At 50.7% G+C, this 23192-nt stretch overlaps 7 protein-coding genes across 7 annotated transcripts; 3 read left to right on the forward strand and 4 right to left on the reverse strand.

Annotated features, from left to right (window-relative positions):
- Positions 1–1983: 1983 nt before the first annotated feature.
- On the reverse strand, positions 1984–3513 carry NEUTE1DRAFT_123544 (uncharacterized protein; the record flags this gene model as incomplete). The annotated part of the gene is made up of 2 exons (XM_009854569.1): positions 1984–3363; positions 3416–3513. The coding sequence occupies 2 exons, from the start codon at positions 3511–3513 to the stop codon at positions 2112–2114; spliced, it is 1350 nt and encodes a 449-aa protein (XP_009852871.1).
- Positions 3514–6821: 3308 nt separating this feature from the next.
- NEUTE1DRAFT_102455 (laccase precursor) lies at positions 6822–8941 on the forward strand (the record flags this gene model as incomplete). The annotated part of the gene is made up of 5 exons (XM_009854570.1): positions 6822–6879; positions 6950–7025; positions 7295–7299; positions 7451–7592; positions 7639–8941. 5 exons carry the CDS (start codon positions 6822–6824, stop codon positions 8939–8941), a joined length of 1584 nt encoding a protein of 527 aa, XP_009852872.1.
- Positions 8942–9503: 562 nt separating this feature from the next.
- NEUTE1DRAFT_66336 (uncharacterized protein) lies at positions 9504–10766 on the forward strand (the record flags this gene model as incomplete). The annotated part of the gene is made up of 1 exon (XM_009854571.1): positions 9504–10766. One exon carries the CDS (start codon positions 9528–9530, stop codon positions 10467–10469), a length of 942 nt encoding a protein of 313 aa, XP_009852873.1.
- Positions 10767–11866: 1100 nt separating this feature from the next.
- On the reverse strand, positions 11867–13009 carry NEUTE1DRAFT_139266 (uncharacterized protein; the record flags this gene model as incomplete). The annotated part of the gene is made up of 3 exons (XM_009854572.1): positions 11867–12173; positions 12474–12821; positions 12888–13009. 3 exons carry the CDS (start codon positions 13007–13009, stop codon positions 11867–11869), a joined length of 777 nt encoding a protein of 258 aa, XP_009852874.1.
- Positions 13010–14125: 1116 nt separating this feature from the next.
- On the reverse strand, positions 14126–15496 carry NEUTE1DRAFT_139267 (uncharacterized protein; the record flags this gene model as incomplete). The annotated part of the gene is made up of 2 exons (XM_009854573.1): positions 14126–15302; positions 15375–15496. The coding sequence occupies 2 exons, from the start codon at positions 15494–15496 to the stop codon at positions 14126–14128; spliced, it is 1299 nt and encodes a 432-aa protein (XP_009852875.1).
- A 5315-nt stretch (positions 15497–20811) lies between these two features.
- NEUTE1DRAFT_139268 (uncharacterized protein) lies at positions 20812–21248 on the forward strand (the record flags this gene model as incomplete). The annotated part of the gene is made up of 2 exons (XM_009854574.1): positions 20812–20977; positions 21040–21248. 2 exons carry the CDS (start codon positions 20812–20814, stop codon positions 21246–21248), a joined length of 375 nt encoding a protein of 124 aa, XP_009852876.1.
- A 203-nt stretch (positions 21249–21451) lies between these two features.
- NEUTE1DRAFT_47974 (uncharacterized protein) lies at positions 21452–22872 on the reverse strand (the record flags this gene model as incomplete). Its single annotated transcript, XM_009854521.1, has 2 exons — positions 21452–21529; positions 21769–22872. The coding sequence occupies 2 exons, from the start codon at positions 22870–22872 to the stop codon at positions 21452–21454; spliced, it is 1182 nt and encodes a 393-aa protein (XP_009852823.1).
- Positions 22873–23192: the final 320 nt, after the last annotated feature.

The raw sequence follows: 23192 nt of genomic DNA on the forward strand, positions 1-23192 counted from the left end.
TACCTAAGTATATTGCGAGTATCTACAGAAGGGTTGGCTAGGTGATTATAGATTTTAAATATCTAATTAGGGTTTAAATATATTAATGGAGTAGTATATAAAGGTGTCTAATATAATACGGTTAAGTTGTAACCTCCGCCCTCAAGAGCTCCCCTCCTACTATAGTAATTTTAGAAACTAATATAGCTTATTATATATTTACGAATTATTAAAGTAGTATAATTACAATAATCCTTAGAAGGTACTAATTAATAAAATCGATTACTATCCCTTCTAATATTTCGAGGAGGCGCTAAATGTATAAAACTAATATTTTTACATTATTTCAGTAATTAAAACAGCTCCTAAGGAGAGGCTAAAGAACTAATATAGTCCCTTTAGTAATAAAGCCGTCGTCCCTACCCCTATCGCTAGTAATAATAGTACTAGTAAAGGAGCCCAAGGTCCCTACAGGGCAGTTCGAATTGGAAGAGGTAGCTATATCCCCCGCGGTACGAGACGTAATTACTCTCGAATTGAAGTCTCTAATCCTAATTTGGAAGCTCTTAATATTATTAATAATACTAATATTATTAATAATAAGTAAGAATATATTATTATTAGTAATAATAATTAGCTATTAGAGTAGCCGTTTAAATATAAAAGGGGTAGATTAAAGGGATTAAATAAAGGTAAAGCGAGAATTTTAATTCTAACCTCCTCCTCTAACCGCGTAGTATGTACTTCCTATAAGCACCCTATTCTAATAGAACCGGACTCCCTACTAAACTCTCTATTGAGTGTTATTAATAGTGATAATATTAAAAAAGAGTACCTTACTAATTTAGATTACGCTATAATAGATTAGAGAAAGCGGGTAGCGGTTAGAAGGAGGGAGAAGGAAGTAGTAAATAAGGAGGTTAAATAAATTTACCTATTAAAAGATTGCTTAGAAGACCTAGACTTATATAGAGTATGGCTGGGTAGTAATTTAAGTAATCCGTTGGTTGTAGATAATTAAAAGCCTTATAGAGCTTTAATTTTATTGTAAAAATTAATAGATTATTACTCGTTCAATACTATAAAATATTGCTAGATGATTTGGCGTACCCTTATAATTTGATGTACCCTTTTAATTTAATGTACCCTTCTTTAACTTAGTGCACTATGATGCTTAGAAATATTGAAAATACGGAAATTTCTATGGGAAAACGGCTTGTAATTATGACAGCTGACATGTGGTGCGTGAAGTCAAAAAAGGTGCGTGAGGACATCGGGGACGGTGCGGCAAGTCAAGCTCAATGATAGGGTTGAAGGTCACGGTCAGAGGGCTCACAAGTGGACTCATATGAGGGTGGACACTGGAGTCCCATCCCTTTGTTGTTGAAGGACCCGGTCCCAGTCAACCGGAGGAAGCTCCAGAGGTCCCAGATCGGGGAGTGGCTGAGGCGATGGCGGTGGACGTGGTGCCGTCAGCACTGAAATAACAGGAACATATAGTCCCGGAGTGACAGGACGAGGCCAAGGAGGGCTGTTGTTGGGAGACATGTCGCTGGGCTAAGGAATCGAACGTGTGTTTGGTTCCGGAATTAATACGCTATACGTTGATCTGACGTCGCTGGTGAAGGAGTGGGAGGGCGTGCTTGATGACGCCATAACGGGTTGCAAGACAGAAGTGTGTGAATAACAATGTCAAAAGCCAATATGTGAAGATGAACGAAAACGAGTTGGTTGAACAATTGGAGCAGGGACAAAGGTAGATGGAGGGCCACTGGCTCGAACAAACAGTACCTCTACTAACTTATTGCCACTGCCCGCCTTTAATCCTTCTTCATGGCGGGTAGTACATTGCTATTATCGCTGTTTCCCATCAAAGACCCGAGCAGCATCTCGAAGAGAACCCAACCGCCGTTCAAACGCCAAAGAGGCACTTTCCAACTCTCAGCTTCGACCGGATTCACCGTGCCTTCCTGCATCACACTTTACCCCCTGGACTTCTCATCACTCCTACCATCTGTGGACACCTCGAATCCCGAACTCCATGTCACCAGGGCTGACCAAAGTAAAAGGGCCTCCAAACATCACCACCACAAGCACCTACATCATCTGCAGCCCCCCCCACTCGCTTGACCTCAAGCAGTGACAGCAGCGGGATTAACCTCCACCATAACCACCGCATCCACCCCCATCGTCCCTGCCTCCGACATGACCGCCTCAAACTTGAGCTGCGCACTCGACACGTTCTCAGGCGCCGTCCAGTAAACCGTATTCGGTCCCCACCATCCAATCCCTCCCTGCCCTGCATCTGCAGGATCCCTCGTATAAATCGGCAAGTTATTCACCATCAGCCCCACGAACCCAATCCCGAACGCATCAAAGTACGTGGAGAAGCTAATCAAGTACTTTCGCCCAGGGATCACCGACACCGTTGGGGAAATAAGACGGGCAGAGACGAGGAACTCTTGGTTCGCAGGGTTTGGTTTCTGGGGAGAGACAACCCGCCAGGCGTGCGAACCGAAGCGGTAATCGGGGTTGACTTGGCCGGGGAGGGGCAAGGTGACGACGCCGGCGGTGGCACCGGGGTCGGGGACTTGTTGTGTCCAGGAACCTAACCCGTTCTCGAACTCGCCGCCGGGAAGGATACCGAGAGGTGGAGGGGTTGATCCGGAATAGGCCGAGACGGGGGCGAAAGTGACGGTGTCGAGGAAAGAGGGAGGACCGATCCACTCGATACGAATCTCAGCGGTGGTTTCAGACGCAAGAGAACGCCAGGGGGACTGCGTGAAGCGCCACTTTTCGCGACCCGGGCTGTCGTTGGCGTCGATGGTTAGGCCTGCACGCCCGTTGATCTGGACGCCGATAAAGCCGGTTGAGCCGGTGCCGCCGTTTGCGTTATTGGGGAAGAAGGTGGCGAGGGTGAGTTTGTAGTCGGTGTTTGGGGTAATCGGGAGTGGAGGACTAATGATGCGCGCATTGGTGCAGACTCCAGAGCAGGTAGATGGGCCAGTGAGAGAAGCGCGGAGAGAGCGGTTACCGGTGAAGCTGTTGATCGTGGTGGTGGAGAGGGAGAAAGAGGGATCGAGGATTTGGACGGTCCAGGGGGGAGAAGGGGACGGGCATTCGAAGTCACCGTAGACTAGGCCGCCGTTGGAAGGGGTAGCCGAGGGACAGGCGGTTACGGTAGCGGTGGTGGTGGTGGTGGAAGAGCAGGTTGGGCCGCATTTGCAAGCGGAGATGTAGCGATCGGGAGTAGAGCCACAGGCGTTGGTGGCTCGGGTGGGATAGTTGGTTGCGGTGGTGCCGGAGGCGGTTATGGTGGCGCAGAACGCCGAGGCCACGGAGACGGCGGATGGGGATGGACAGGGGAAGAGGGCGCGATAGCAGCTGAGTACCTCTATGTTAGCTCGAGGGAAACTTGGAGAGAAGGAGCACTCACTTGTCGGCATTGCATTTGGGAGGACCCCCTGTTGTGGTGGTCCCAAGGACGAGGAGTCCCTGGGCCAGGAAGAAGAAGAGCTTCAGCAGATCTTTCATGGTCTCTTTTTCGCCAATGTTTTGACAGGAGAGCTGGTGATGTCGTTGATGTTCAGAAGTTCCTACCTCCTCACAGCATCAACCGACATCTTTATATCCCTTCTTGACCCTTCAACCCCTCCTTGACTTCTCTCTGGAAGCAATACCGCACCGTCAGCGGATGGACATTCAGCCGTCTCATGTTCCTATTTTGGTGTCGAGGACCAAAAAATAATGTGAAAGCAGGACGATGGCTTGCAGACACGATAATTCGACTGCCGTGTTTGAGGCATGGCGAAGCTTTTAGACTGGTTGCTGCTAGCCAATATTCGCTTGACAGCTCCGAAACCCGGGCGCGGCTGAGTCTGCTGAGGTGGTTTGGCAAGCCACGTGGGATGAGTGCCGTGTCAGCATGACCGGGTGGCTTCCACGGTTAGGTAATCTTCGCGGGGTGCCTCGGAGCATCCCATGTTCATGGTGATGGCTGGTGATGGCGGTCCAACACAAAGTGATGCTTCGAAGTCGCAGTCATATCGTTGAAGCTGGCTGGGCATCCTGACTAGGGAACTTGAACCCGGTTCCAGGGACTGTCCCCAATGGAGGAGGTATTGCTATTGCCATGCTCTACTCGGTGACAATGGGTTTTGAGGTTCATATTCATGCTTAGGCAATGAAAGAGTCAACAACTGTGTCTGGTACGTGCCCGGGTGTAGGTGATACGCCGAGGACTTACCTCTACTGAAAAGGGCTCTTCGCCGGTGTGAACCCGGATGGTGGCACCTTTGGTGAGCAGCATGCCTTCTAGGGACCAGGCTGAGGCAGACAGGGAAGCGCAATGTCTTGTGTGTAGTTGTTGGCGACGAAGGCACGGAAGGGTGACGGGTCGTTTGCTCGGTAGGTACCTACCTACCTCTACCTATATGCACGTCGCTTTCCGTTCGTTTCCCGTGGCTGGTCAGGTGACGACACTTGTGACCGTAACGTACTGTAAGTATGCCGCTTCCCACTCCTTCCACTTTCCACCAGCGAATCTTTCACTTTCCAAAGATTCCAAGCACCAAGGGCAATGGTCATCGACAGCTTCTCCCTTCAGCCTCCATTAGCCCAATCAGGGAGACATCAGCACGCGTCACCTGTCGTCCATGCGGATTGCGCGTCGGTCGCTTGACGGTGACTACATACTGGAAGTACCACTTACAATCCTCCGCCCATGCTAACCAGACCTGAACTGCCATCTCTAGTTATCCATCATCTGCTAAGGTGTCCGAGCAATGTCACCCTTTCGCGAGCCGAGAGAGCTTCCTCCTGCTCGATGGGATCCAACGCGAACGAGGAACTACGAGACGCCACGTATATAAGCCTTCCCAAGGAGCCTTTCGTCCACATCATGCGAAGGCCATAACCGAACGAGGAATGAAGCATACCAAGAGAACCGAGTTACAGGCAGGGACAAATACGAGGCTGCTTCCAAGGCTCCACGATTGTTCTCTGCCCGGCGAACAACAGGGAATTGGCGCGGAAAAGTGGAGGAAGAGGGCAGCTGAGGCTCTTGACTCTTCCCAGCGTTCCGATATTTCCCAACAAAGATTCGTTCCCGATGCCCAGCCAGGAAGGACGGATAATTGCCTCCAGTGTAAAATAAGCTTAGTTCTACCAAGGCTTTACGGGAGCGTGGAAACATGGCAAGTATGCAAGACATTCCAAGCAAAATCTCCCGCTTCTGTCGCACAGCAGGCAAGTCTCAAACCCTTTGTCGTGCTAGCAAGTCAAGCCCAAATCCCGCGACTGTTCGAGACAGGCTTCTCTCCGAGACACTAACACCGCAATCGACATAACGTCAACCGATATGCGCTGTGTGTCTCCTAGTCATCCGTTAAGACTACCCCGGAAGGGAAAACCGGCGACATCGGAAGAGGGAGTGTGTAACCGATCCGACCAACCCCGGACCCCGACATCTCAAACAGCAGCCTCCATCAGCCACAAGACAGGTCTCATAACTCCACGATATGTACCAAAATGCCCAGTTCTGCAGCCTCTCTTGCGACCCTCGGACTTCCATACTCGATCGATAACATGCAGCTTAAAGACTGAGCAGGACACAACTAGAAGACTGGGAAACTAGGATCGACAGGCACAAGGGCTGTGGCACATGCCCTGTCGTATCGTCGACAAAGCTTTCTCCGGTCTATTTGCGACCAAAGCTGTAGTGGCAGGTGACCTGTTCAAGCAACCTTCCTCGCCTCGTATTTCTGTCCTTCCAATTGACTATCACAGGCCGTTGATAGGGAGCTGTGACAGCAAATTGTCCCCTGGGGATCTGTCTCTCCTTTCCTCTCTTGTTCATATGTCAGCTCGCTTTCAGGCCATTTGGATTCCGTTACAACACCCGCCAAGTAGAAAACAAACTTTTCTACAACTCCGCTCAGTCTGCCTCCAAAGTGTCAGAAGGCTCGCCAGTCCAATATCACGCAGGAGGTTCGCATACCTTGGCTGCCCCGACCGGCCAGTCACTGCCGCGATTCCTCATGCGGGTCGCCATAAAAGGGTTGGCCCAAACCCGAGCTGCAGGAACCATGTCCCCAAGGTCGGGACTCATCGGGAGTTGAAGCGGCTACTGACATGGCTCGCCATTCCAGTTGAGGAGAAGCAGGCCGAAATTCACTGATGGCCATGCGATGCGATGGACTATTCTGTTGTAACATGGACCGTTGTTGTTTACCTACCAAGTCCGATACCTTGCCCCCTATCGTCGCGTTTTGGATCTCCACGAGATTGTTACCTCATTCGAACGTCCCATTGGCCAATGATGAATCTCTCAATTTCCTGGAGATTTTAGTTCGACTTCATCATCTGAACCCTACTCTCGAATAGTCCACGGCTGGAGTTCGGCGGTCCGGTCTTCATGACAAGGAAATATAATGGAGCGGCTTCGTCATTGGACATGCTTCACCATCAGTCATCCAACATGCTTAGACATGGACTGAATACTGAAGAGAGTGGTGTATACGACGGCAGCAAGATAGACCATTGCCAACAAGAGCAAACCATCTTGATTCTTGAGCTACCCACTTCCTTCACGTCGTGAAAGTGGCCAGTGTCACTGACCGCCACATGGTGTTGTCGTGACACCATGAATGCACCGAGCCGTCAGCTGTATCGCGAACCCACTTTGCCATCTTCAAGCCAGTTCACTGTTTGGTATATGATGTTCGACGCCCTCGAGAGCGAAATGGTCGTAGTGCCTGTCAACCACAGCTCACCAGCCCAACTGCCCTGTTCTAGGTCTTTGTCAATCGCCTTATTGTGCCTCTCGGGATCGCCTCAACACCATGTTCAAACCTCTTGGCGGACTCCTATGGAGTCTACTTCTGAGCAGTCTCGCCCATGGTAGTCCACTAGCAGAGTCCCAACCACACGTCCTGGGGGCTAGGCAGTCATGCAACACCGCCTCCAACAGACAATGCTGGACGAGCTCCTTCAATATCACCACGGACTATGAAGCACATGTGCCCGAGACCGGTGTTACGAGACAAGTAAGCCCGGGTCTCGTTTGGCGGCAAAGCTGGCATGGCTGACAAGAGCAGTATACCTTGACCTTGACCGAACAAAGCACTTGGAGAGGGGGTGATGGGCGGTTGAAGTACAGTGCAATGCTTGTCAATGGTGAGTCTCAATTAGAGCGCTGGAAATAAGAATCAAGCTAACATCATCCAGGCCAATTTCCAGGTATGTGAACGATGACATATCGCGCGATGTTGCCATACTTACAATCAACTCCAAACATTGAAGGTCCAATCATTAGCGCAAGTGAGTACATCCTTTTTTCTCCAGGTCATGGCGAGCCACGTACTGACATTAGCCAGACTGGGGCGACCGACTCCAGATCACCGTCATCAACAATATGAGATCCAACGGGTAGGGCTCCTCCACATACCCCAGCAGACAACGCCTAACCTAGTCAGCACCTCGATCCACTATCACGGCCTTCGCATGCTCAACGCCAACACTCAAGACGGTGTCAACGGGGTTACCGAATGCCCCATTCCTCCTGGAAGCAGAAAGACCTACACATTCCTCGCCAACCAGTACGGCACAGCATGGTATGTCTACTCCCCAAGGACATATCAATGTCTGCTAACAGACCAGGTACCATTCTCACTTCCCGCTCCAGTACGGAAACGGTGTTCTTGGACCCATCGTCATCAAGGGACCCGCATCCGCCGACTACGACACCGATCTTGGACCACTCGTTCTCTCGGACTGGTACTATGGTTCCGTTTTCGAGATTGCCCACCGCGTCAACAATCCCAGCAATCCCTTCATTCCCAACTTTCCCGGCTCACCTCCTGCCAGCGACAATGTTCTCTTCAATGGCCGTAACATCAACCCCGACGGCTCCGGTGGTACCTACACCCGCAAGACCCTGACCAAGGGCAAGAAACACCTCCTTCGACTCATTAACACTTCCCTCCAAAACGCCTTCACCGTCAGTCTTGTAGGGCACACCTTCCAAGTTGTTGCCACCGACATGGTCCCCATCAAGCCCATCACGCGCAACCATCTCTTCCTCGGCATTGGCCAGCGCTACGACGTCATCATTAATGCCAACCAGCCGACTGCCAACTACTGGTTCAACGTGACCTTCTCCGCCCTACCCTGCGGCCAATCCGACAACCCTTACCCAGCCGCCATCTTCTCTTACTCCGGCGCCTCCTCCGCCTCCCTGCCCACACAACGCGGCGTCGCCCCTCCAGACTCCCGCTGCGCCGCACCCGAACGAGATTACTCGCCTATCGTCTCCCGTTCCGCGGACGTCAACTCCTTTGCGCCCACTACATCCCACACCCTCAATGTCGATTTGACGGTAGACAATTCCCAAGCCCGCGTCTTCTGGCCCGTCAACAACTCGCCGCTGCGCGTGAACTGGCAGGAACCCACGCTGCGCTACGTAGCGAACAACACCCTCTCTTCTGTCCCGCGCTCTCGCAACTTGATCCAAATCCCCGGGTCTAATACCTTGACGTACTTTTTGTTGCAAAATAACTCGCCCATCCCGCATCCTATCCACCTCCATGGCCACGACGTCATGATCCTCGGTAGCTCCCCGCCCCTAGCTGATCCGCTGGCGGAGACGCAGATAAGGGAGTATAACCCCAATACGGATAAGTCCACCTTGAAGGGAAACAATCCCCCGAGGAGAGACACTACAATGTTGCCGGCTTGGGGATGGTTGCTGGTGGCTTGGAGGACGAACAATCCTGGGGTGTGGCTGTTTCACTGTCATGTGGGGTGGCATGTTAGTCAGGGGCTGGGGGTGCAGGTGTTGGAGAGGCTGGATGCTTTGAGGGATGGGGGTGGGGGAAGTTTGGGGACGGTTGAACAGAATTGTGGGAATTGGGCGGGTTGGTACCCGGGAAGTACGTGGAAGCAGGATGATGCTGGGTTGTAGTCTTGAGGTCAAGAGAGGGGGTAAGAGCAGAGGTGGAGGGGGTAAGGGAAATATTTGGAGGACATGATGAGAAACTGGAGCGACTAGAGAGAGTACTTACGGGCTTACTTTTCATATGGGTATTGGTAATCACTTGTTATCTTCGAGTGTCTTGTGTGAGTTGGTGTCCCTGAGCGATTGGTGTGACAACCCTAACCCTTGTCTTGCAGGAAGGGGCCGGCGACCACAGACATGGAGGTGATGATATGACACCTTCAGGGATCAGAGGTAACCGACCAATAGGCGCGATAACCGATGTAGGATCACGTATTCGAAGGGTTATCTTATTGCCGCTGTCCTTTTGGGGCTGTGCCGCACATCAGCAGTCGCACTATCACCACGACATCTTCGACTTCGGCGCTATGCAAGGTGCTTAGTACACTCCAGTTTCCAGGCAACCACCACGAAATGGAACAAGGACCCGAGGTTTATAAGCAACTGATAAGGCCGGGACAGGGACAGGGACATAAAAAGACACAACTTCCCATCGGATTCTAATATCCAAGTCCAGTCTCCAAACCAAAACCCTTCTTCATCCCTCAACACCATGACCACCCTCACCGGCAAAACCATCCTCATAACCGGCGGCACCCGCGGCCTCGGCGCCGTCACCGCTCTCGCCCTTGCCCGCCTCGGTCCACACAAGATCTACATAACCGGCCGGCCCTCCTCTTCCGCCACCGCAGACACACTCATCTCCAAAATCCGCTCAGAAGCCGAGTCCAACTCCAACGGCAACATCTGCACAAACATCACCTTCCTCCCCACCGACAACGCCTCCCTCGCTTCCGTCTCCGCCACCGCTCAAAAGCTGCTAGAAACCGAAGAGAGAATCGACATTCTCATCTGCAACGCCGGCATCGCCGCCATTCCTCTGGGCAAATCAGAAGATGGCTACGAGATCCAATTTGCCACCAACGTCCTCGGCCACGCTTTACTCATTCGCAAACTCTTGCCTCTGTTACGCAAGGATACCTCTAGTGGTGCAAGAATCATCAGCCTAGGCTCCTACGGCTACCGCATGGCGAAAACCGTCGATCTCGAGCGCGTGTCTGGAGATGGTTTAGCTAAGGACAAGGATGATTTCCTGGGGTATCAGAGATGGCGGCGGTATACAGAGTCGAAGTTGGCTAATACGCTGTATACCTCTCAGCTTGCGAAGCAGTACCCGGAGATTATTTCGGTGACGGTCACGCCGGGGTTTGTGGAGAGTGATATGGTCAAGAACTTTGGGTTTGTGGATCATTGGATGACCAAGTTGGGAGCTAAATTGGCTCGGGGGCAGAAGGGAATGGTGACGGTGGAAGAGGGGGCGGAGAATACTGTTTGGGCTGCTACCGTAGAAGAAAAGGAGTTGGTGAATGGAGGGTTGTATGATCCTGTTGGGAAGCGGGTGCCTGAGGGGGAGTTGACCGCCGCGGCGAGGGATGAGGCTTTGGCTAAGAGGCTTTGGGAGTGGACAGAGGCGGAGTTGGGGAGGTGGTTGTAAGGGGTGGGGGATGAGTAAGAGACGGAGGGCGGGAACTTGGGGGAGGGGGGTGGGGGAGCCTATAGATTCAATAGATGTCCTAGACGTACATGTATCGTCACTTACTACTAACACCCATCAAATCGTTACTTTCCTGCTGTCAGCATCACTCACTCCCTTCCCAATAACCCTCCCACGTTTCTCACGTCAGGGAAATAACCACCCGTCTCATTCTTCCCCTTCCTCTCCATCCTATTCACTCCTTCCTTCGACAACAAATCCCCAACTGGCTGTCCTAGTCCTCCTTGTCCCACTTGTCCTGCGACGAGGTCATGCACCCCGTCTTGAAGGGTGTCTACTGGTTCGATGTTGGTGACCTTGGTCTTGGAAAGTGTGTCTGTCGACGAAAGACGAAGTCAGTCTCATGGGCCTCGGTTCAACATGACTGGGAATCATCAAAGAAGGAGCGGCACAAACCCTTGGTGGCATAACTCGCTTTGTTGTCCTTGGTGAAGTAGCGGAGGTAGAGATCTTCTAGCCATGGAACCCAGGACTCGTATTGGGCGTTGTACTGGGTCTTGGCCCATTCGGACCAGGTGGGCTTTTGGTCCTTGGTGATTTGGTTCTGCTCTTCATGTTGGGCGGACATCTTGTTGTTTGGATTGCTCTTGCCTTCAGTTGACGGTTCGTTGTTTCCTTGCAAGATCTGATGATGTGGGGGCTCTGGTGTTGAGAACGGAAGCTACGTTAGTGTCGCAAAATCTTCCTCCAGTCTGTTACTCTCATGACTCAAGCTTGGAAGGGAGACTGCTCCAGCCCTTCATATCTGTTTTTTCATCACCATCACCTTCGTGGCACAGGACTTCACTTTCCTTGATGGCACTTCAACATTTTTATTGACATACTCGCAAATCTTGTTGCAAAATGCCCGTAATGGAGGGTATACGTCATACCCGGATGTCGCCAAAATTCCCTGTTCCGGACGTCAACTTCAAGCAATCACGACCAACAAAGAGGAAGCCGCAGATGACCGCCAATCCTGGAGGTTGACGGTTGCGCCTGTGTAACACACCCCTCACCAGAGGTATGGTCCCCGATGTCTTCGACCAATGGCACCAGTATCGTCAACACCATGTCAAATTTGGCGAAAGAGGATGGTCACGCTCAAAACACGGGCACTCATTGATCCAGGTAAGCAAGTCATCTCGTGACACAATGTCAATGTCCTATGTCATGCCTTTCCGTTGTTCCATCCAGTCTCATGGAGAACCCAAAGCTGACAAAGCGTCACCAGACAATATGGTTTCCATGCGATCCTTGAACTCTCGATATAGGTATATTGACCTAGCATATTAGCCAAATCTCCCAGTTCAAGTGCTATCAGGTAGCGAAGTCTCTCCAGCACAACCTCAGCCGTCCTACTTCCTGTCTCTGTCCTCCTTCTTTGAACGGCCGCCACTTGCACTCTGATCTTCTCCTCCTTTTCCTAGCTTCTTCTGTTCTTCTTTGACAGCCCATGAACGCAGTCGTCCAGCCCATACTCCAAGCATGGTGTTATCTCTCATCGGCGAAGCCCTGGCTATTGTCTCAGATCTCTGATCATCCACTTCGGCATCCTCCTCCTTTTCGTCGTTGGTATCCCGCTTCCTCTTCCCAAGGGAGATAGTGTTGCCAGCGCCGCCGAGCTGGGCGACCGAGTTCATCTCATGTGCGAGCGTAGAAACTCTATTAGTACAACGGCGAGTGATAGAGGCTGGGATTGATGCGGATGCTGCAATCGGACAGTGAAGACTTCACCGACGGGCAGCTGCGATGGGAAGTGGTAGTGTTGGGCAAAGTACCTCTATAACACATAGTACAAAATACAACTAGATGATGGCAATTGGCAGTAGGCTAGTTGCTCAACCTAAATCCTCCATCTCGTTCAATAGTTCCAGCTCTATCTCGTCCAATCGTTCCATCTCCCTCCGGAGCTCCAGCGCCAGTGCAAGAACTGCCCTCTTCAGATGCTCCGTTAGAAGATACATCAAGATCTGGAAGAACTCGTCCTCCCAAAGTTCCATCAACTCCAACCGCCGCTGTTCGTCTAACTTCATGTTACGTGCGGCCTCTTTGCGTTCCCGCCGGCGCTGTTTCTGGTACCAAACAGGCCAGTAGGTGCGCGATTGCCGTCTGTCGAACCGCTTCGAAGTCGGACGTGAAGCCTTCCTACCTCTATTGATAGAGGTGATAGTCCGCGGCTGGAGTTTGGCAAAGGAGAGGGAGTGATGGTGAGTGATTCGTTGGCGCGAAAACCCATCCCGACGGGGAGTTGGTGCGAATTGCTTGGTGATGATTGTGGGAGTGATTGGATGACCGATAAGATCGCGTAAACTGATCCGATGTCAGCATAGGGCAACATTAATTAGGGGGTGGCGCGGGAAACATAGGAGGACCTACGTTGACATGGTTTCGATGATGTCGACGTCGTCGAGCAAGCGATAGGATACGCTGTTGCTAGAGGTAGGAGTATCTTGGGCAAGAGCCACTTGACCAGAGGTAGGTGTAATCGTTGCCAACATTGTGTCTATGGTGTAGCGATGTCGGGATTAAGTCGGTATCGATGTGAAGGTCGGTATCCTGATCGAAATATCTGGATTTGCGCTTGGAAGGGAAGATGATTTCGGGAAACAAATAAGAGTTGCAAACCAGGTGAAAAGATCAAATTTATACAAGCCCTAAACACTAAAATTTTCCTTGCAACAGTGAAGAAGCCACTCCAGGTTCAGGTTTTTTTTGACCCTTGACTGGATGAGTGAATGGGTGAGTGGAAATTTTTCCAGGTTCTCGATCCACGGACCCTTGAAGAGCCGACTCAACGGGAAGAAATTGGTACGCCAGGTTCGCGACAGATGTTGCCTTCACTGTAGAGATATTCCTTTGATCAGCGAGTGGGTTATAAGAAGTACAGACAGATGAAAACAAGATGATATCTATCGTCGAGGCAGATGTTGTTTCGGGTACGTGTGCTGTTGATGGTACCTAGATGACTGTTTTGGACATTGGATTGGGGGTTGGGAGTTGTCCTTTAAGACTTCCTTCTTATAAAATATTACTAAGCATGGGAATTCCGTCGGGATTATCATTGTTACTGTTGATAATTCCTAGGTGAATTAGTGCGTCGGGTATAAAATTGAATAACCATGTTACTGTTCCTGTACATAGAATTACCCAACGCGGAGGATTTGTCGGTGTTTCGTCGCACGTATGCAGGTATGATCGCAAATGCTATGGTTCGGGGTTCAGTCAACTCTCCCTACTTGGTATGCCCGCTGAGTTGGTAAATGTACCTATAGTCTTGAGGAATTGCTGGCTGGCGGGCATGGAGAGGTAGAGACGCCTGTGGTAAAGACATCGCTTGCTGGAGTCATGCAGTCGTTAAGCTATCTCTTTCAGGTTTGAAGATTGTAGCTTAGCTGTTGCAGGTTTGGGAGGATTGAAAGTTGCTTCGCATTAAAACGATGTCGGTGAGGAGTTCCGAGAGTTGCGCACGAAAAGGAAGAAGCTGTTGATATATTTGTCTGCCTTGGCCTCTACCTTCTCCTCAAGTCTTCTGCCCGCTTCGGAATCCTCAATGTACTACCTCCTTTTTCCCTTCCGAGGCCGACCCACCCTCCTCTTCTGCTCACTCAGTCCCATCACTGGCTTCTCAACATTGGCCGCATCCTCGTACCTTCCTGAACTCTTCCTCCAAACTTTGGTCCTCTTTCGGAGCCGTCCAGCCCATTCATCGGTGACTCTTTTCTCATTCGACACGTCCGCCATCTTTTCAGTTCCAGTCCACTTGTCATTCTCGCTATCCCCATCCTCTTCATTATTGCGTGTCCAACAACGGCCGAGTTCCCGGCTCCTCCAACCTGGGAAAGCCACTTGAGCTCGTGAAGGAGCTTCGGCTTCTTGACAAGCCTGGGCTTGCCGTTGTCGTTGCCCTTGGCGTTCCGCTGTGTCCGTTGTGTATCGATGGACGTGGGTTGTGCAGACGGGACTGGAAGCTGACGATCTGGCGTCGGGGCTGGATTCGTGGCTGTAGTCGTATCGGGGCCAGCCGCAGGGCTTGGAGCCGGTGTGGGCGCTGGGGAAGCAAGAAATGGAGTATGTGGAAAGGCCGGCGTAGAAGTCTTTAGGCGAGGGTCGTTCAATAGATCTCTAGCGAGCTGCGCGATGCTTTGTATTGCGCTCATGGACTCATCCAAAGCTAGCCTGTTGTTGACTTCCTCGATTGGTACCGCTGCTTCCTCAGCAACCGGCGCCAGCTGTAGTTGCTCCTCAGCGCGCAGTGCATCCAAATTCTCGGTAGCCTGAGCCAGCTTCTCTCGAGTCTCAATTTGATCTTGGAGATGAACTGCCATGTGCTTCTCCAAATAGGCTACCCTCCTCTGCAAATCTGCCCGCAACGACCTTTTGGCCTGCTCTGTAAGTTCTGCAATGTCCCCCTGATAACTGGCAATTACGACTTGTCGAAGTTGAATCTCGGATTCCAATTCCTCCGCTCTATCAGCCCAAAATCCCCCCATATCTTCATCCAATGCTCTTAAAAAGCCGGGGTCATCATCGATCTGGCATGATGCTGCCACAAAAGGAAGCAGAGGCACCCTAAGTGGACTCAAGGGTGGTGTGACGGGAATCGTTCCAGGACGGTGGACAGATTTGACGGGCCCAAGAACAAGTGTGGCCACAGGCGTATCAAAAGGGGTTGATAGCGGAGTAGAGGCAGGAGAGCCAGCGAGGGGAGTCGACTCAAGGGCGTGGTGGACGGTCGGGTTTGGGGAATTGAACGAGTAATCCGATTCTGAACGAGAAAACGGCGAGGCTCGTCTAGCGAACTGTTGTTAGTACGACACAATTCTATTGCGCGAGAGAATGGCGGTACCATAGGGTCAGACATACAGAGAGGTTCTGGAAGAATAGCCGACGCCAGATCGAGATTGTGACGCGCCGGGTAGTGGGGTGGAAGGTTGATCAATATGTGTCCAACTCTGTTGTTGGTGAGTCGTGTGAGAGGAGAGCATTTTCGGCGTTGTTGTGGCTGTGATTGGTATAGTAGGGTGTTTGAGAGTCGAAAGGTTGACAGTATCAAATGAGTATAGCCGATGTCGCTGTTTTTGTTTCTCGAATTGTTAATCGAGCGAGGAAGATGAGGGTCGGAAGTTTGAGCAGCCGCGGTGTTTTAACGGTCAATTAATAGCTAGCACATCGTGTTCAACCTTTACAGGATGCTATCATCACCCGAATGGCCTATTCGTGACCAGTCACGGCGAATGCCTCAAGGTATTGAGGATTGAACATTCCTATTGTTCTTGATATTTTCCAGTTGTTGGCTCACCGGTATGGTGGACCCACACTCTATTCAGAAAAAAGCAAACAATAGGTAGGATGGGGGCCGGTATTTGGGTGTATCTGGACCCAGCCAGTTGAAACGATCTGTTCCTGAGAAGATGGGATGATGAATACACGCTCCGCCCGATTGACAATCTGGAGTTTGAAGCCGCCGGAGATTTTGGCATTGTCGCAGACTGTCAAGTGTTGGGGGCTGAACTTGTGGTGCCATTTGAGAGCCGAGATTGTGTCCAACGTCAGTCGTGGTGCTTCGTATCGAGGACAGGTCCATGTATTATAGGAGCTAGTTGATATAGGTAGTGGTACGTATTGTGAAGACGTGAACAAGATTGACAAATCGGTAGAGAAATGGCGCGGACAGTCGGTCGTCGACGGAATTTGCGGAGGGAGAGGAAGTGGAGAAGAAAGGGATGTGTTAGTGATAGTGCAGTCACTAGACTTTGAGGGCTATGGTGCATAAACACTAACAGACGAACATCGCCCGGCCGCCCTGGACATTCGGATTCCTGATTTCATGATGGCGCCGCTGAGCCACGCAGGCATCCTGCACCAGCTGCAATGCTTCCCCACGATCGGAAACGCTACGCTTTGAGCGAAAAATAGGTATGTAAAACAAATTTCCAAAGCAAATACAAATGAAAGAGAAAAACGCGGAGAAGGTACCCATGCCATCTTCAACTGCTGTACAGGGCGACAAACAAGGCAAAAAGCTCAGTCGCCCAGAAGACTTGGCGGATTGAACCACCATGCTCCAGCTGCGACTTACGAAAACTGTGCCACGGGTACCACGCACACCGGCAGTTTTCATACACAGAACCGCTCGGCCATCTGGCCAGTTGGTCCGCGCTGGAATTAGGGCCTGACGCGGGGCCTTATATGGTGGCTAGCGGGGTGGAATTGGACGATGGGATGAAAGGCGGACCTGTACGTCTAGGAACGGCCGTATTTCAAGCAGGGGAGGTTTCAATGCGAGGTCCATCCACAAGGGCAAAAGAAATGGGAGAGAGCGGGTTTGAAGGCCTAGCAGCAATATGGGTAGGATGCTGGAACGGGTTGTAGCGAGTTAAGACGCTGTCCGCTGTCGGGGATGCATCATTGTCGGGCTGGTCAAGCTGTCTTGTTGTGACATTGCAGTATGTTCGTCCTCCATTAATCATGGTTCGGTAGGTGAGCCCTCAGAACAGTGACTAGATGGAATAGTGAAGAACGAACACAACGTGAGACATGAAAGAACACTTGAACTTCATCTTCGACAAAAAGAGGGAATCAGAGAAGGCCGGATATTAGGAATGAAGATATTACCAATCAGCGATTATCTGGTCGAGTAGCCAGGTGAGGAAAATAAGAGGGCGAAGCAAGTGTGTGTAGGTGATACTGCAGCGCCTAGATGTAGCAGGCAGTAGGCGATGAGTACTAACAAATGACCATACAGTGAAAGAATCAACGAGGAGCGGTGAAAAGAACACATGAACGAAGACGTCTGACCCTCAAGAACAGGGGACTATGCAGAGACCAAGAGTGCTATTTGTATCCAAGTCTGGCAATTTGTGAGCGAACTTGCTCGCAACATGTTGTTCGGTTTGTATCTGTATATCTGTGTTCAGTCTGCGCATAGTACTATACAAACACAATCACGTGCAGACATGGAAGGGCGTGATTGACCTTCAACACCCACAGTAAATCCCACCTGGTTTGCCTCGTGTTTGGTATGTTTGGCAGCATTAACTGTGCAAAGAAATGGCGCGATGGTGCTGTTATTAGGACAGGCAGCACGAATGATTGTAATAGAAGTGGGAGAGCGGAAAGCTGGGAACCACCACCGCCGTTGTTCGTACGTCGATCGGATTGTCGCGGATGATGTACTGAAAATGGCCACAGCTTCTCATATTTCGAGGGTATGGCCCAAGACCAACAGTGAAAGACGGCTATGGCGACGAAAAGAATCGAAAGGGGCCTGTATATCAGTCCAAGGTTAGCACATCATCAAACTTGGCGGGATACGACATCAACGATTTCTACCACTTCTTTGCGCGCAAGCAATGACGAAGAGCCGTGCCGAAGCGGAACTGCCGAGGCCAGGGCAGACCCACCGCGAGACTTTGAGGGTGTTGAGTGGGGGGCAGGCTCACTGGCGCTGTGTATCGAGGGACATGTTCATCGGCTCCAGCAGTGTCTCCTTTTCCTGCCAGTGTTGAATTTCCCTGGAGTTCTTTGGCGTTGAAAGTCATGGTTCGTTGTGCATGCGGTTTGGGGTGGTCGCGCAAGAGGCCCAAGAGCTTCGGGTGGAGAATTGCTAGACAGAAAAATGGTAGTAGAAGTTGACCTAGGTACGGCCTACTTACCCCTTCCTGTCTTCTCAAAACCAGCGAAGTCATGAGCAAAGAGGAATTGGACTTTTTTTTCTTTCAGAGACGGAATCTGGATGTCGAGACAAAGTTGACTACGAAGAAGGAGCGTTGACCTAACTGGAAAGTACGTTTGACCCCACTACTCCTACCCAGCCGACCCAAATGAGTCCCGTCTGCACCTGCACCGACAGAGTGACAACTACCTACGTACCTACCTACATACACCCCTACACGCCCCACAAACTTTCCCCTGCCAAGACTGTCGTTCTTTCTCATCTGTCAGGGAAAGGGAAGACGGGGTGGGGGCAGGTTCAGTTGCCCGATTGCCGGGAAGGGACAAGGCACTTGTGACTTGACGTCAACGGGATTAATTGTTAGTGCAGTCAATTCATATCCACGATGGAGCCAGTTGAGGCTCAAGAGCACCGTATTTGCATGACACTCAGCAAGCAGTTGCTGGAGATAACTCACCTTAATGTCAAGTGGAAGCCGAGATTTCTTGATCATGGACTGGCTTTTCTCATTGTCGGTGTCTCCGGAGATCTGTAGTATCGACAATAAATGCCACAATAAAGACAGCGAAAGGGTACCGCAGCGGGCATATAAGGATGGCATCTAGCATAGTAGGGGGGTACTAAGCTAAGTTCAGTTTCTAACCATAATAGTAAGCCTAACCTAGATGATTCACCTAGCCTAGTTGAAAAATGGAGGGTTCTGATTGGTCGGATTTGGGTGCAAAAAAGCAAAAGCTAAAGACCCTTATAAGGACCTTCTGGAAGGTCCCTATAAGGGCCATTGGTAGTAGTTACTATAGTACCTAGTAGGTAGTCTTTGACTTTGACTTCAAAGTCCGGATGAGGGCATTCACACAATTACACGGGCACTTCTGCGCGAAACTTTTCACGCGAAAAAAGATGACCACCAGCGGGATCGAACTGGTGATAGGAAGAAAGAAAGCGACGACGAGAACCATTGAGTGACTGGCCCAATTGATTGATAAGAACGCTCGTTCTTTCTATCTATATAAGGATTTGGATTTTGAGTTTAGGAAAGAGTAGCCCAGGTGGAAAAAAAAAAAAAAAAAAAAAAAAAAAAAAAGTCTAGCGCACCGTTATAGGGGGCACCTAAATTGACCAATCAGAGCCTTCTATTGAACAACTAGGCTAGGTGATTCAACTAGCCTAGTTGAATTACCTAGCCTAGAGGTAGTAAAGCCTACTATGCTAGATGTCTTGGGGGATTTCCCGCTACGGTACCGAAGCGGGAAACCCTAAGTCACAACAAGCGTTGTCTGATAGATAATACGTGTAAAGAAAATAAGAATTGTTTTCCAAACATTGATCGTCTCCCAAGATCCTAGAAGTTAAAAGTATAGGGTATAAGCTTCTATACTTTAGTGGTCTTGATAGTGGCCTTTCAAGGTGAAGGCCGGCATTATTTGAAAGGTCTTTGGGAATAGTTTCAAAAAGTTGGTCACGAATAGGAATCGAACAAAGTTCACGAGCAAGAATGAAAACTGAAGAACTACTTCATTAACCGCTTAGCCACTGAGCCATTCGGTCTTTTCTGGAAGGAATGGCTAGTTCTTTCCGTTGATAAAGAGACCTTTGGGTGGTAGAAGGAAGGTAGGACTTTGAGACTTTGAGAAATTTCGAGATTCGGACCCAACCCGGCTCCAAAACCAAGGACACTATTTTACAGCGCTTACCCCCTATAAGAAACATGCATTGGTTATTAAACATTGATTGTGGTTATTGTCCAACAACCACAACGCATGTCTGGAAACAGATTTTCCCACTACGGTACCTACGTACGCCAGGCCCTCTTCCCAGGAAACTTTCCTTGTTCAACATCTTTAGTTCCCGTCTCTTGTCCGAGCTCCGGTCTCGCTCCCCCTTTGTTCCAGGGGCAGATATTGCGGAGCGAGCCGGAATAGCAGGAGCAGTCCCGTTACGGTCATGGTCAATGCTCTTCCGTGGTACTTATCCGCAGATCAACCGACACTCCAACACAGCGAGGGAAGGCAGCCATGGCAACCGAACATTTCACTCTTGGGTCGTCTAGGTAGTACCGTTTTGGAAAGAACCTTTTAAAGGCCGACCTTGTGCTCTCCAAGACCTTTCTTCTTCTTTTTCTTCTTCTTCTTTTATTTCTATCTATTCGTCATTCTGCCCCTGCTTGGGCTGCAGTGTTTTCATCCGATCCCAAATCCAGTGCCCCTCATTGACACAGGCACACACAATATGGCAACAGGCTTTTCCCATTCTACAGCCCAGCAATTGGCCCACTTCGATTCGACAACTCCAAACGTTACACGTCCACATTAGCCTCCGAATTCCCGCTCAATATCGATGGCAAGAGCATACAACGGGTCATCTTCCACTCGCACAATGATGGAGACAGCGTCAAGATTTCGATCCCTATCAAGAATATTCTTAACATTGAGGAAATTCGAATGGGAATATTCTTGATATTAAGGAAACTCAAATAGTGGAATTTGTAGATACTTGTAGAATTCGCATCATCGACAATAATAAAACGCATACCATTGAAGAAGTAAGACACTGATACATTGTATCTCGTTAGTACATCTACTAAAAAGATACCAGTATTTCTTCTCCTTCTTCAGCTTCAGCAAGATGGCCATCCAGGTTCTCTTGATTCCTCCGATTCCTCCACTAAACAAAGACGAAACCAAGTCCCTCGGCCTGGCCCTACCAATAGAGATCGTCCGAGTAGAACCTAACGGGGTACCTCTCATGAGCAGAATGCTTGAGGCACGGGCCGAGATAGCAGTTCGACCCAGTTTCGATCTTGATAGATTGTTGGGAGAATATTGTCGTGATGACGCCGGCGTAACCGGACAGCTTGCCAAAAAGTGAAGGATATCTTCGGGTTTGACACGGCCGAAGAGGAAAAGTTCTTTGATGCGGTCGACGCCGGTACCGTCGAGGTTTCCCAGCTTCTCCCTTCGGAACCTGTGGCTTCGCAGAGCGATGCCCAGCTTGTCATCTCAGACGGTACAGATATCAGCGACTCATTCAAAGGATACGAGAACGGCATAAGGACAGAATAGTTGAGACCTTTGACATTATACCTCAGGTATACTCCCACTACGCATCCAAGCATCTTGGTTACACCTCTGATATTGAGTTCTAGGCAATTCCTGGATAGTAATACCCAAATAAGACTCTAGCCGACGTCTTTTCGAATTGTTGTAATCCCTATCACAGTCTTGCAAGGGCCTTTTATGATCTTAACGAGCGGTAGCGGACTGGTTTACTTAATCTGTTGGCTGGCCTCATCTATTTTGTCTCGGACGAGGCCGGTACCGTCGAGGTTTCCGTTAATGAGGGTCTATAGGTAGTGGCGAATATGCAACAAGATATCTGGTCCACCCTCCCTCCCAATGTTTCCCACATGCATCAAAGCAACCCCTTGTTTCTGTCCAAAAACTCATCCATCGTCGTCAACTTCCCTAACAGCCCCAACTCCCTCGCCGCATCAACACCATACGTTGTATCAAACTCATTCGCCCACCTCTGACTGATGGCAATCGGATACGTGTCAACCGCCGTCATCGCCTCCCCACCCACCTGCTGCTCTTCCGCATACAACACTTTGACATCCTCCCCCAACACCCTCGCCATCTTCCTCGCCAGTTCCCCCACCGCCACAGCCTCCACCGCCAAATCCACCCCCCTATTCCGATACTTCTTCCCACCCCCCTCGCATAAATCTTCCACAACAGCCCTCACCACAACCCCCACATCCTCTGCATCCACCCACGCCACCTTTGTCCCCTTCCTCCAACTTGTCCTGATGGTCTTGACCTCATCCGTCTCCCTAAACCCCAGATAACTCCACCCGCACATCCTCTGCGGCACCAAACAATGCAAGAACCAACCCGGCCTAATGATCGTCCAGCTCGCGAACCCGGCTTCTTTTACTCGCTTCTCAATCTCGCCTTTGGCCCGCCAGTAGCTACCCATGGGATACCACTCGCCGTTCTTGCCCCACCCTTTGAACTCGGAGCGGCGATCGGTTCCCAAGGCGGTGCTAACGATGAAGGAACGGACGGAGCCGCACTGCCGAGCGGCGGAGATGACGTTTTGCGCATAAGTCAAGTCGAGAGCAAAGTCGTCGGAGAGGATGGGCGGGAAGAAGACCGTGGTGGGGAGGAATGCGGCAAATGCGGCAGAGAGAGTGGCGGGGGAGGAGTAGTCGGCTATAAAGAGGGGGATTGGAGGAATTCCAGCGCCGGATTGTGATGAGGAGGAGGTGAGGGAGAGGGAGGCGGCCGAGGTGGGGTTGCGGACGAGGGCGGCGAGGTGGAAGTTGGCGAGGTGCAGTTTGGAGGAGGAGAGGAGGGCGTGGACAGTGCCGCGGCCTTGGTTACCGGTTGCGCCGAGGATGAGGATTCGTTCTTGGGGTTGACTTTGGTGGATGGTGCCAGAGGAAGTTGGAGTGGGGAGCTCCAGCAGGTCGGGTGGCTCGATGGGGGAGGAGGGAGCCAGGAAGGGGGATGAGCCCATGGGCGAAGAAGAGGAGGAGGAGGAGGAGGACGTCATAGTAGGCGATGAAGGGGGCTCGACTGTTGACGATGACCCTAAAGAGGCGGATGGGTTCTGGTAGAATGCCGGTGACTCTGAGGGCAGGTCCAAGGAGTCAGAGGAAGAATGCTCGGAGTGAGAAGGCATGATGCTCGTTGTGGCTGTTGAGGATCGGAGGATCAAAGATATGTTTTGCCTTACCTCCTCTAGGTACCTGCAGGTAATGTATGTAGTCAAAAGCCTAAAAGCTCACGAAAATCGATTGCTTGCTATCCTGGAGGTGTAGAGGTAAGTATACGACAGACAACCTAAGTTCTTCCATGCCATCTTTATAGCAACAACAATGCCGTATTCCTGCGATCCTTGATCCCCACCTGGTAGGTAAGGTAAGGTTAGGTAGAATCAACATCGGCGATGCATCATCACACACTCACCACTCACCTCCACCTCCACCTCCGCCTCCACCT

Source organism: Neurospora tetrasperma (genome assembly GCF_000213175.1).
Source record: "Neurospora tetrasperma FGSC 2508 unplaced genomic scaffold NEUTE1scaffold_5, whole genome shotgun sequence".
Taxonomy (NCBI): domain Eukaryota; kingdom Fungi; phylum Ascomycota; class Sordariomycetes; order Sordariales; family Sordariaceae; genus Neurospora; species Neurospora tetrasperma.